The 13,456-nt window shown below is 39.3% G+C and overlaps 1 protein-coding gene across 2 annotated transcripts in view; it reads left to right on the top strand.

Moving 5' to 3' along the window:
• MAN1A1 (mannosidase alpha class 1A member 1) overlaps positions 1–8,778 on the top strand; it is a 147,273-nt gene extending 138,495 nt beyond the window's left edge. For both annotated transcript variants that reach the window (XM_024551843.3, XM_045188723.2), the window contains exons 12-13: positions 5,598–5,713; positions 6,083–8,778. In XM_024551843.3, the coding sequence (XP_024407611.2) occupies positions 5,598–5,713; positions 6,083–6,209 (243 nt within the window). In that variant the 3' untranslated portion in view covers positions 6,210–8,778. The remainder of the gene's footprint in view (positions 1–5,597; positions 5,714–6,082) is intronic.
• The last annotated feature ends 4,678 nt before the right edge of the window (positions 8,779–13,456 follow it).

Here is a 13,456-nt window from a genome sequence, read left to right as displayed (position 1 = left end):
GAAACAAGGTGGAGGGCAGGATTTGGCCCACAGGCCTTGTGTGTGCCACCTGTGCCATATGGGCAGGAAGCTTTGATTTGCTTGGTTCTTCAGGGTAGTGTGTGTGAAGCAGAAAGGTTGATTCGATGAGTTAGGAATTCTATCTGTTGCCAGCTTTTAATGCAGACTATGATGTGAAATTGTTTCACTGTGTCCCAACACAGGGACGCCCCTGTTTTTGCCACTAGTAACTTCTAGGACTGCTGCGATGTAGTGGAGAGGGAGACGTGCTGGGGGATCGAGCCTTTTCTGAGGCACAGAAATCAGATTAGGGAGGTGTGGCGGCCACGCTTTCTTGCTGTGCCGCACCCCTTCAGCCGCTGTGCTGCAGCAGCTGCTGCTGCAGGGGGCGACGCCCTCACTGCTGGCAGCATTATCTCCAGTGCCTGTGCTTCTCAGCTGCCCTGACTCAGAGCTTCTTCCCGGCAGCTGGCGAAGGTCTGGGAAGTATGGGAGAGTTCCTGGTCCCAGGGGGCAGCCCTCAGCCCATGAGATATTGGAGTGGAACAGATAGCGATCCCAGGCTTCCCTTGAAGAAGAATTCTGCGATGTGTCCTGCGCAGTTCCTCGGAGGGTTTCCAGCAGCAGTGAGCCCCTGTTGCACACGGCTGCAAGCCACTCAACATATTTCACTGGCTCTTCTCCCTTCCCTGTTTCACTCTCCCCACTTCCTGATATCACCTTCCCCCCAAATTTCCTGCATCCAGCCCTGGGCTTGTGCTCTGTTTGTAGAACCCAAACTGAAACATGTGGGACCTTTAAAATCACCTAGTCCCGATTCCACTCAAAGGAAAGACTCTTCTACATATATCTTTGCTGGGTAGCTATTCTTCATCAATTCAAGGACTTTGTAACAAAAAGGAATGTGCTACTAATAATGTAATTCATGTTAATTTTTAGTGGCCAAAAACATTAGAAAGTTACTCCTTTTAAAACCAGAACTTATGGTGTTCTGTGCTGTAAGGTAACTGAAAACCAATCCCCTCTCTCGTACACTTCAGTTGTCTGAAGACAGCGCTTTCCGCAGATGGTTTCTTCCCTCATTCATTCCTTTCCTCCACCTTCTCAAAACATGGTTTCCAGCTGTGATTTTCCAGGGCTGAGCGTGTGACTCAAGAACCTCTCTTCTGAGTGCTATTTGCTACAGCCTATGGCCCAACTTGTTCTTTTGGTAAATGTAGAAAGCCCCTGGCTTACATCGACGTTATGGTCAAATGATATGAACTACTACATTAACTACCGTTGAGACATCTCTTTTGTTCCCTGCTTGTTTACACCCATACTCACAATTTATAAAGGGTTAGTCAGCCATCTTCCCATCTCCTAACAGGCCCTCCCTTCCCAGCCTTCTTTCAGTGATACGCTTGATGAACCTGCTCTCCATGTCTTAACTACATTACTTAAGAGTGTCAAACAAGATATGAAGGCATATAATCCAGCGCTGAATGGGTCACTATCCCAGTCTTCCTGGAGACCTCCTCCACAGGTTACCAGCAAGCCATTAATCACTGGTGTTCAAGCACTTGGGAACTGACCTACCAGAAAAAAACACCTACCTGGATGGTTCTTTTGCTTTTGCTCAATAATGTCATGAATAACTTTATTGAATGCCTCCCAATTAAACATGTATAATTAATATTCTGATAAAACTTGTACTATAAATTACACGTATATGTTCACATGCATGCATGTAAATATAGATTGTGTAATGGCTACAAGTATAGGTTAGTTATGTGTAGGTTATATAGTGTCTCTGTTACTGGACAGGGACTTGGCTCTGAGCAGGACTGCCTAGGGCCAGCTGTAGTGTGTAGATTCTTGCCTTTGCCTAGGAAACATTTCACAACACAAGTCCAGGTGACTATGAGGATGTGTTTATTAAAGCTGGGGACAGTAGAACAAGGAAGGGCTTAGCATAGAAGAAGCAACAGGAGAGCCTAGGCTGGGCTGCCTTAGCTCACTGGGAAGTCAGAGATAAGAGGGCCCTGGGGGCAGAATCAGGGGGTTAGCCTCGGACAAGCTAGGGGCTTCCTATTGCCTTAGAGTTTAGCTGCCAGGTGCCTGTCGGGGAAGAAGAAGGCAAAGGGAATGGCTGGGGCTCTGGGGAGATGGAAGGCTGGGCCCTTTGTCTTGAGGCTTTTTTCTCTTTCTTGCCTTAGGGAATCTTAGGGGAGGGTTGCAGCAGAATTTGATCAGTTTTCCAGGTGTGTCCTTTTAGGGTCATGGTCGCTGCTGATTGGCCAGTGCCAGGGATCATTAGTCATTGCATTTTGTCCTAGTGTTGACCACCTAGTTTTGCTGCTTTTCTGGGCCTGGAGCTGAAATACACTGAGGCCTAGATGTTATCTCTAGACAGGTGACCTTTTTGTATCTGGCTGTAAATTACTCAGCCAGTTTGTTCAACTCTTGTCTCAGTTTTCCTATTCCACTTGCCAAGGAATTTTCCTAGCTTCTGACTCACCTGTCTCATCTCCCCTGGACCACAGCTGTGGATAAGCCTTATGTAGGGATGTTCATTTCTTTGTTTGCACACACGTTTTTCTCTAGTGCCCTGAAGTTCACCTTTTCCATGTGGACATTCCGACTCTCAGAGAATGATTTGTCTTCCCAGTTCCGGCATCTTCCTCCCCAGGATGTATCCCTGTTCTCAGACCCTGATATGTTCATTTAGACGGGTGCTCAGACCACACTCAACCTGTTAGCCTTGTTGTTAGTGCTGTTCCCAGGATCCACTTTGGAAATCCTCACTGGTCAGCTCTTTCTAACCCGGTAGATAGACAATGCTTTTCTGTTCTCGCAGTGATGCTCCCTGACTTATGATTTAACTCATGCTGCCCACTATTCTCTTACCCTTCTCCCCCCCTCCAAAAATGCACAGTCACTTGGAGTCAGGTGTGTTTTGTTTAGAACTCCAGTCACTGTAAACATCCTCCTATCCTTTTCTTCGCTATTAGCACATCCCAGTCACACATAGACACTTACAGTAAGTAATGTAAGCATTTACTAAAATCAGGGTGAGCTCCATGCCCAGAGGCTGAGTCCCAAAAATAGACTGTAGTGAAACGGTGCTCTGATCAGACTCTGCTGTAGGTACATCCTTCCACTGCTGAGACTCTGTAAAACGAGAGCCTGTGCTAGGGGCCCAGGAGAGCTGCGTATCCCCAGCTTTACCTACCTAAAGTTCTAAAATTTAGACTTGACATGAAGGTTTTTCATTTTTTGAAAATTTAAAATGCATCTTTAGCACTTTTCCTTTTGTTTTGTTTTTAATTTACCAAGAGCCTGAAGAAAACAAAAGAAGCTAGGCCTCTCTGGACCTCTGACAGCCCCCAGTTCTATTCTGACTGTGTCTTCATCTTGTTGTGTTGGGACAGCAACCCCATATTGACCAAGGAATACTGCCTGGGTCCAGGAAGCGCTGAGGCCACAGATAGCAAGTCTGGGTTGTGTTCTGAACCACTGTGGCTTGCTGTATGAGGACTATGGAGGAAAAGAACAAATGGGTGAACTGAAAAGAGGAAACACTTTAGGCCTTGCCAACCCCCCCAAGTAACTCTTTTTCTATAACAAAAGAAGGAGCTTATAGAAATTTCTATGGGAGCAAGGGCGGCCTGGCATTCGTATTATGTTATCTCCAAAGAACTTCAACAGGAAAACCAAAAAAAATTTTGTAGTTAAATTATTTTTTTAGGAAATGTCTGGAATAAGATTTCAGTATGTTACATAATAATAAACTTGCCTATTTCTTCTAAATCTCAATTTTTTCTTTTTCTCCTTTTTACAAATAATTTTTAATCTACTCCAGTAAGTCTAGTATTCGATTTTTTATCAAAAGGAACTTGGATCAAAAAAGGAAGGAAGGAGAAAAACATTTGGACCTGAAAGTTCTTTTCTGCAGGCTTTTCCACTTGGCTCATTGTCTGCAACTCAGAATATAATCAAAGCTCTTTTTTTTTTTTTTAAGTTGATCTTATTATCCCTGAGGCTTTTTAAAAAATACCAAATCATGAAACATTTTCTTTATTCATGTAGCCTGCCAGTTAGATTTTCTTTAACCTGGTAATTAAATGCTTCAACTTGTGGCCGAGGGCTGTGGTACTTCTGCCCTCCGGCCCTCGTGTGCAAAATCCACGTCCTCATTGCCTGCATCTGCACCTGCAGACGGAGGCTGAGCTCAGCCCTGTGTCCCTGCTCACGGGATTCGCCTTCTCTCTCGTCTGGACTCTGCATTCTCACAGGCATATTGTCCTCCAAAATTCTTTTCTAGCCAATAAAGATTTTTCTCAACTAATAAGACAAGGTCTATGTTCTCCATCTTTTCAGTAGTTGGGCTAAATGGGAGAATATAATTATGCACATAAAAAGGGGCGGGGTTATGATTCATAAGAGTAAACTGAAAAATTTTAAATGACATGAGAACCTAAGAATAACTTTATCCTGTTAATGTTTTCTATATTTTCTTCATTTCGTTATAAATATTAGGTTTTGCAGTCTTGAAGTTTATTTTTTTGGTCCACATTCTATGAATTAGAACCAGGTTTCAGGTGAGGATTTTTATGTGACCATACGGTTAATAGGATTAACAGGATGTGGTGAGTAGGACATAACTTTTTCATAGACGACTAGGCCTGGTAACTAGCTAAGCAGCCAGTGTAATTTCAAAAGCAAAGAGCAGTCAACTTAGTGGCAGCAGACAATGTAGAAGGCAAGTTATTGTCCCCTAAACATTTATTCCCACGCTACCCAGTCCATCTCTTTTTCCAAATACTTGTTATGGTAGGACAACTACAGGAATGTAGGATCCTTTCTCTGTAGACAGTTAGCAGTGGATCCATTCCATCTCCTCCCATCCCAGACTAAAGAAAAGGAAAATGTATTTTAGAAATAAATACCAGCCACATTTGTCTCACCGCTTTCCACCTTCTTATATCTGTCCCCTATATCACTAATTAGTGTCCCACCATCAATTTTTAAGCAATAAGACATTCTGATTATAGCAGCAGCTGGTTTTGGTCCAGCACACTTTCTTTACCAGTGGTTTATAACCCCATCTGACATGAGTAATCTTCCTGGGCCAGGGGTCAGCAAATGTTTTCTATGAGGGCTGAAGAGAATTAGGTTTGGGGCCATGCTCAACTGCTCAGCTGTCACTGTAGCAAAGAAACAGCCACAGACAACATGTAAACAAATGAGTATGGCTGTGAGTCAGTAACACTTTACCAAAATAGCAGACAGGATTCAGCCGGTGGTGGGTAGTTTGATGAACCCTGTTCCAGGTCATAGGAGCAAATGGTAAAAATTACTGAAAAATTATTGCAAAACTCAGTGTAGAAGTCTGTCCAATTAGGTGAAAAGATATTTTATCCATATATCCTTTAAGTTTTCATACTTTATTTGCATTCACATTTTATAGGTTCTTTAATTTCCACCTAAAACTGTTGTAATCTATCAATTCAATTCAGATCCTTATTTTGTTTGAACCTGACAATCTAGTAATAAAAATGAATCACATTCAGTTGACTGACTTGTGACCATTTGCCCCTCTTCTTCGTGTTTAGGCGCTGGAAAGTCACTGCAGGGTGAACGGGGGCTATTCAGGCCTCAGGGACGTTTACCTCAAACATGACAGTTACGATGACGTGCAGCAGAGTTTCTTCTTGGCAGAGACACTAAAGTAAGTAGAAATTATTCTGAAAGTATGCGGCTGAGGGAGCTGAACAGATCTTCGTAGGTGTCTTTATCTTGAACACCTTCAGACACTATCAAGTATGACTGCCTCTGACTTGCCACTCTCCACATGTGGCAGGGACTGCGTGTTTGCTTTCAGTCACTGTGTGTGTGAGTCTGGTAACTTGACACTGCTCGTCCACTAGGAACACAGCACAGAGCAGCTCCTGCGCTCTGCATTAGTGACTGTTTCCTCAGGGTTTTGCTGTCCTTGACTCTCGTCCATGGTTCCCCGTAAGATGAGTAGAGACATTGATGTAGCTTTGCTGTATCTTTCTGGTTTTACTGCCTCATATACTCATGTTTCTCTCTCCAGATATTTGTACTTAATATTTTCTGATGACGATCTACTTCCACTGGAACATTGGATCTTCAATACCGAGGCACATCTTCTCCCTATACTCCGTACAAATAAAAAGGAAGTTGAAGTCAATGAGAAATAAAAAGACATTTTACATTTTACTCTGCTCCATTCCCATCACTGCATACCTTAATACTTCCTTTTCTGGTATTCAGGCACATGATGAATTTTTATTACTAGGTCTGTGATTATTCTGAGCTCTAAAATTGTTTTGCAGTCTTTTTATGTTTATTATCATAGGCTTAGATGGACTTCAATTCCTTATCACACCCTTTATTATTCAGCCAGTAGATCACAGATTTTTTTCATTTTATGTAATCTATTATCTCTGGAGTTCATGAAGGTGTGGTATTGTTTTTATTAAACTGAATAGAACGGTATACCAGAGACCTCTTAATTATAATTTTGATTTGACTGCAAAACTTTATCCTCCTCCATGAGGAGATGATGTCTGCTTTAAGCTGTAATGTTTTGCCATGTTGCAAAAAGCCATAATAATAAATTAATATTAAAAAAGCTTTTTTCTTTTCAATTTCATGTTAATATAGTTTGTCTATCCACCAGAGACAAATCTTATAACTGTGACAGCCTTCTTATGCGGGTCTATCATTATTTGATAGAACGTCTTCTAAAATACTTCACTTATATTTTAATTCAAAATAGAATCATCCCAAAAGGATCATCTCATACTGAGTGCAATGTATTTTTGTTGGTGAATTATATTAGTGTTTACTAATTTGTGAATTAGTTCTCAAACTTCACTTTAAATGTCCTGTGTCATTTCTGGATCATGTACTGGTTAATTTCTCCCATTCACCGTCACACAGCAAAGTGAGCTTTCAGGTTTTACAGATTTCTGCTATTACTGAATTATCTTTTGTAAAGGGAAATAGTGTCACGCTCAGTGTGTTAGCTTTTACTTTTATACTGAATACATGAAGAATTGGTTCTCACTAAAGAGAGGGTGAATATTTCACGTGGTTTTTAATTTGCATTTCATCTTTAATTTTTTTTTCTTGAAGAAAGCATTACATGTTGATCAGATTTTTCCAAGGGCCCTTTCTCAAATGTAATAAGTTATTTCATTTCAGTTTATGAAAGCAGGATTTAACTCTGAAAGAAGCTTTACCAATGTATCTATTCATGATTAATTAAGGAAAATCTAATAAACTTTTAGATCAAATAAAAATATAGACTCTTTTGTCTGGTTAAATTCAACAGAGATATCCCAGTTTAGAAGGAATATATAGGAATGGATGCTCCCAATCCCTCGCAGTCCTATAACAGATCAGAATAATTATATGGCTCTTCCAAAGCATTGTTTTGAGATATGAGTGGTTTTCCCAGGAATAGATTCGATAGATTTAGTGATACCTTGTGTTTTCTTCTATTGGGTCATTAATTTTTTTTTCCCCCATGAAAGGGCTAATTTGATGATGTATATTCTGAGGTACAAAGACTTTAATTTGACCGTATTCAACCTAAGTGGTCAAATAGATCAGTGCAATCCCATGGACTAAGCTGAAGCATATGAAATTGCTGCAGTTATAGTTTAAAAACTATCCAATGTCAGCAATTTCATATGGTTCAACTTAATATTTTTAAGACAGTTATTTTCTCAGACCTCTACATACTTCATTGTTTTAGCTATTTCAGTTTTTTAAAGTGTTTCAAAAGATTTCCTTTGTCTGAAAGGAACCTCACATGTGACCTGCTCTTGTATTGTACATTGCTATACAAAATATATGTCAAAGAATAAATTAATAAAATTAGTAAATGAAAAATATCTGTTAATACATCATTATTGCCATGCTAATGTGTTTTGAGACCCGGAATATCTTCCACTCATATCTTCAGCTCCCCTTCGAAATGAATGGATAGTGAAAGCTCTTTTTTCCAGGACTTAAAGGCAAAATATAAAAGATTATTGCTAAAAGGGACCATATGTATTTAGATTATAATTTTTATATAAATGTCCTTGGACTAACAATCCAAGTTCATTTCTTTTCTTTGCTCTTAAATTTGATTTGAAAGAGCACAAGCTGATACGTGTTTCTGCAGCAGAAGGGATTTTAATACCAGGTTTATGTACATGCTGCTCTATGATGTGTCCAGGTTTAAATGGGCGAAAGATCGTACTGCGTGTTGTTCTGCCCATGGCAAGAATAAAGCTTTTTTCAGTTCTAGAACTCGGATTTTCTTCACATAAGTCCCAAACACCAAAAACAAGAATTTAATATTATGGTGATATAATTTAATTAAAGTTATATTTTGTGTTAATTGTTTTAAACACCTGAAGTCCTTAAGTAGTCACTGTCTTTCATTCATTTTCAGCAATTTCACCTCAAAGGTGAATAATTAAATTAGCACTTAATTTTCTCTTTCTATGTATGTTTTTGGTATACTTTGTACGATTAGTATTACACATACAAGTTCTATGGTAGTGTATAGGACTCGATGGTTGTCATAACTCCTCCAGCTATATTACCCATTCTTTACGATGAATGTTTTTGATTTGTGCAAAAGTCCATTCTGCCATGTCCAACTTTCTATAAATCTTTAATGTTATGGGAAACATAATAGATTGACATGTAATTTTTAAAAACTATATTTGTAAAATTTCTCTATTGTGAATAAAGCCTTTTAATATATCTCCTTATTTGTTATCTTTTCCTCCTTTTAAGTAATTTTTTATATATGTAGGGGTGAGTGGGTACAGTTGCAAATGAACATGTGAAATCCTGACAGTGATTCTATTCCACACCCAGAGTATCCTAACAAGGAAACATTTCCCATTAAAAACTTTAATTTGCAAATAATTTTGCATACACAGCCTTTGGTTAATCAAATAACTTTATTAAGATTCTAACATGATCAACACCAGCACATACAGGTTGAAGACAGGGAGTTGGTGTCGGAAATAGCACAAAGTGTGGTCCTTGTCCTTAGGTTTACAGTTGAGGATAACAGACTCACCCTGCCCCAAAACACAACAGAGCAGCGTGTAGTTGTATTAAGTGACAAGTTAAATTCTTCTGTTCAGGGAGCAGGTCACTAGGATTTGGGTAGTCAAAGAGGCTTAGTAGAAAAGAGAGAACTTAAGCTACAGGAGAGCCTCCAATATTTTTGAAAAAGCCTGGGTTATTAGAATGTTCTAGACATTTTGGGTTTTGTTCTCACTGCCTGGAACTGTCTTTGCTCAGGGGTTTTATGAACTCATTCCTCACTTCACTTGTGTGCCTGCTCCACGGGCACTCACCAGCGTTGCTGTTTTGACGAATTCAGTATGACATTTCTTACCACCTTTTGCCCCTTAGAACTTACTGTTATTTTCTGCCTCACATTTGTTAGATCGCATATTAATTTCCTTATTTGTTTATTGTCTTTCTAACCCTTTAGAATTTAAGCCTCGTGAGAACAGAAGTTACGTTATGTGGTATTCCCCTTCCCCCCATCTCCAGTGGCGAAGGCAGCATCTAGCACTTGGTAGCACACTGTGAATGCTTGGTGAACAGGCGAATGAAGGAATGAGATTCACAGGGTTTGCTACAGCTGTTTGCACATTTTTAATAAGGTGTACATCGTTTTTAAATATTTAGTACCAGTATTACATAACATGCTATTATTTAAAATAAATAATTATAAGAAGAGACAATTTCTTTTATTGCTGCTTGTACTAGTTAAAACTACAAAATACAGAGTAAATTTGTGTTTTCCCAGTTCACATATAAAAAATCACATATATCATGTATGGCACTATGTAAAAAACACACCAAAAAATGTAAGTCATAATCTCACCAATATAGATTGCTTTCAGTGTTACTATTTGAATAGCCTACTGTTGTTTTCTGACTTAATCTCACAGTCCTTGTCTCATTAAAAAAAAAAACTTACTACAGCATCAAGCAAAAGAATTGGTTTTTCATTTAAAATAGAGCTACTCATATGAGAACCCTCTGAATTCAATTATTTGAAACACAGATCATGTTGGTTGTGTTTATTTTGTTGGCAACCAAATTATTAAAAAGTATTCTAAACATAATTTTTATGTATACTAATTGGCAACCATCCACACAGAGTTGGCAGCTTGGCAATTGATACACCCAATTTCTGATAATTATATGTAGACAGTTTCTTAAAATTTTAAGAAAACAAGATAAATCATTTTTTCATTTAAGCATAAAATTCATATATCTAATTGTCATTCCAGCTCCCTAGGTCCTGGCTGAAATGTGGGAGTGGGGAAAGGAATCTTATTTAATCTTGATTTAATGGCCCGAAGACTCATTTCTGTTTTTCCTAGCTGATTCCGTCCACCCTGGCCAACACATGAGTCATTATCTTCAAGAAGTATCCACCAGGCATCAGATATGCATAGGAAGTGTGAGAACTACATAGGAGTCTAGACAGCATTTAGTCCAACTCTTACTTAAAACATGAGGAAATGGGATTTTCCCAAGGTCAGGAACAGTTTTGTATCCTGGCTCCATACATCCAAACACAGGAGTTTGCTAAGATTTATGAGAGTACACGTTACATCCAACTACTCCAAGATAAAGGTGTAAATTCAGTTCACCTTTGAAAATTGACCCAAGGCCCTGTTTCTCAAAGTGTAGGCTCCAGTTCACCTATATCAGAACCTCTTGTCAGTCTTGTTAAAAATGCAGATGCCAGAGCATACCCCAAATCCAACAAATCAAAACTGCGGTAGGACCCTGGAATGCCGAGGTGGAGAAGCACAACTTTAAGTTACAGGGAGGTGGAAGTCCCGGGCTAACAGAAGAAATAATGAATTAACTAGCGAGTCATGACAAGCACACGCACATTTTTTCTGTATTTTTGTTTCTATTTCAAGATTTAAGCACAACAACTTGAAACATGATTTGGATCACTCAGGAAACGTAGATTCATCCTTTCACAAAAGTATTTCTGAGCAAAAAGCCAAATAACCTAAATCTTTTAGATAAAGATTCACATTGGATTTTTAAAAATAATCCTCATGTGCAAACTCAAAAGCATTAACTTCAATCACCACTGTTTTTATTCAGTGACTGTCTCATTTGCTTTCTTCTCCCAATGTCTGCTTTTAAAGTCAGTTGTCAAATGGTTTCCTCTGTTCTTGTTGAATTTTTGCATGCCACTTGCACAGACAACACAAGAATTCCTAGTTTGGCCATGTGTCCTGTAAATATGTAAGATACTCTTGGAAATGACGTCTGAAAAGGACCTTAATTTCTATCCCCTCTCCCCTGTGTTTTTGCATTCATTGCAATGATAACTATCAAAATTTGTTGGCCCGCAATTTTTATGATCACTTGGAATCCTCTTAAAACGTGCCATTACTTACTGAATCAATTAAGGTAAATTTGTGTTACAGATCCATTTAATTCCCCAGGGCATGCAAATTATGCAAGCTTAGGATACAGTAATAGACATATAGCTTTGTAACAAACTTTTCACACACTGGGATGTTTTGGCCTTAGGCTATGAGCACATATTAATTCATAATTTTACGAGCAAGTCCTTAAAATGTACTACTGTTTAAATCATATTTTTCAAAATGACTGGCACCTGAGAGGTTTTTTATTTGCTTTGTCTTATTCTGTTTTTGATTCTCTCAGAGGGAACAAATAAATGACTCATTCACCAAATCTTTGGGAACTTCGTTCTTGACTTTCTGACTCCGGTAGAGTGGAAAGTGGAAACACAGCTTGAAATCATCTCCTAGGACGAGTATGGGAGACCAGCGCATCAACTTCTCAAAGCAGGCCCCATGTCATGGACATGACCACTTGGCCTGTTGTGACCTCTGTTTAGTAAACAACAGAAAGAGAACAAGTGAGGTCTCCCTTCTGTGTGCAAAATATCATCACCACTCTGCCACTCAATACAACACTTTAACCTCAGTGGTTAAATGAACCCTAGGTACATTTCACTGCTATTCACACTTCCAGCTTGCTAGTGCCAAACTAATAACTCTGTGACTTACTATAGTCTTAGCCAGGAGCTGCAAAATTACTCACATTTTGAAAGCCACCCTTATAATAAGTTAAATCCCTCTAGTTTCTTTATCTGGTGCAGTATATAAAGGGTGGGAAGTACAGGTGCATTTGGACCAACAGTATGCAGACTTCACAAGGAATCAGGACAACTGAGATCCAAACTTAGCTCTGTTATTAACTTCCTGTGTGATATGGAGCAAGCACTCCAATCTTCACATCTCAGTTTCCGCATCTGTAAAATGAGAGGAGTGATTAGTCCACAGAGAGCCACTAGGCGCTGCCCAGAACAATGTCTATTGTGAGATGCTGGAGCAGGAAGCAGCAGTACACAGCCCAGGAATTCCACACCCATGGACCAGAGACCACCACACCCAAATTACGGAGACATCGAAACCTTAGTTTCCTCATCTATAACGTGGGATGACTACTACCCACTACCTGAGGATTAAAATTGCCAACATATGTGAAAGTTCTTAGCTCTCTACCTGGCAGGATCATGCCTTCAAACCCTTGAATTCCAGTCCCTATTTCCAGCTCGTACATCTATGAAAGAATTCTCTCTCATTGGGAAGCTGCCAGGTAGTTTTGCTATGACAACACATTTGCTATTATTTTGCTTGCTGTTTCCAACTACCCCTGGGTTTTTGGATAGCGTCCTTCAATCAGACTGCTTCAAATACATGTTATTACTCATCTTCCAAGGTCAGAGTTTAGCACTTACTTTCTGACATGAGAAGATAGAAAAAATCAGCTCTTCACACTTGTATTGTGCACTAATTAAAGACCTTTTCACTTTTTTTTTTTTAACTGAACAGCAGAGGTTTCCTTTTAGCATTTGTAGAAGAAATAAGAATCAACCTGCATGATTGTCGCACTGGTGAGAACACTGTCATCAGTTGCGTCAATGATCTATTGAAATAATGCTGTGAAGAGAAAACAATGACTGCAAGGTAAGGACTCCTTTCAAATTTTAGTTTTATTTGCATTTCAGAGTAGCTTTAAAAACCACCCAAATCAATGTTATGAACTGGGAAGGACTGTGGAAATAATCTCTGAAAGAGACAGTTTTGCTTCCAAAATCAGTTTATATGTTTGAAAATCACTTGTAGAGACTGGAAACTAATCACATCCAAAGAAAAATGCATAAAGTAATTTTGACTGAGAGTCTATTCAACCTGTCCCCACCCACCCAACCCACACCTCCCAAAAACCCTTAGTTCCTGCAGCATTGGGGACACAAATTCTGTGAGAGTAACACTTCCTTTTCTTCTGGTCCTCCTCCCACGAGAAAGTAAGACTTAGCTTCTGAGGAGGGACTTGCAGTTCT

Source organism: Desmodus rotundus, chromosome 11 (genome assembly GCF_022682495.2).
Source record: "Desmodus rotundus isolate HL8 chromosome 11, HLdesRot8A.1, whole genome shotgun sequence".
Classification (NCBI taxonomy): Eukaryota; Metazoa; Chordata; class Mammalia; order Chiroptera; family Phyllostomidae; genus Desmodus; species Desmodus rotundus.
This window is presented reverse-complemented; position numbering and strand designations above follow the sequence as displayed.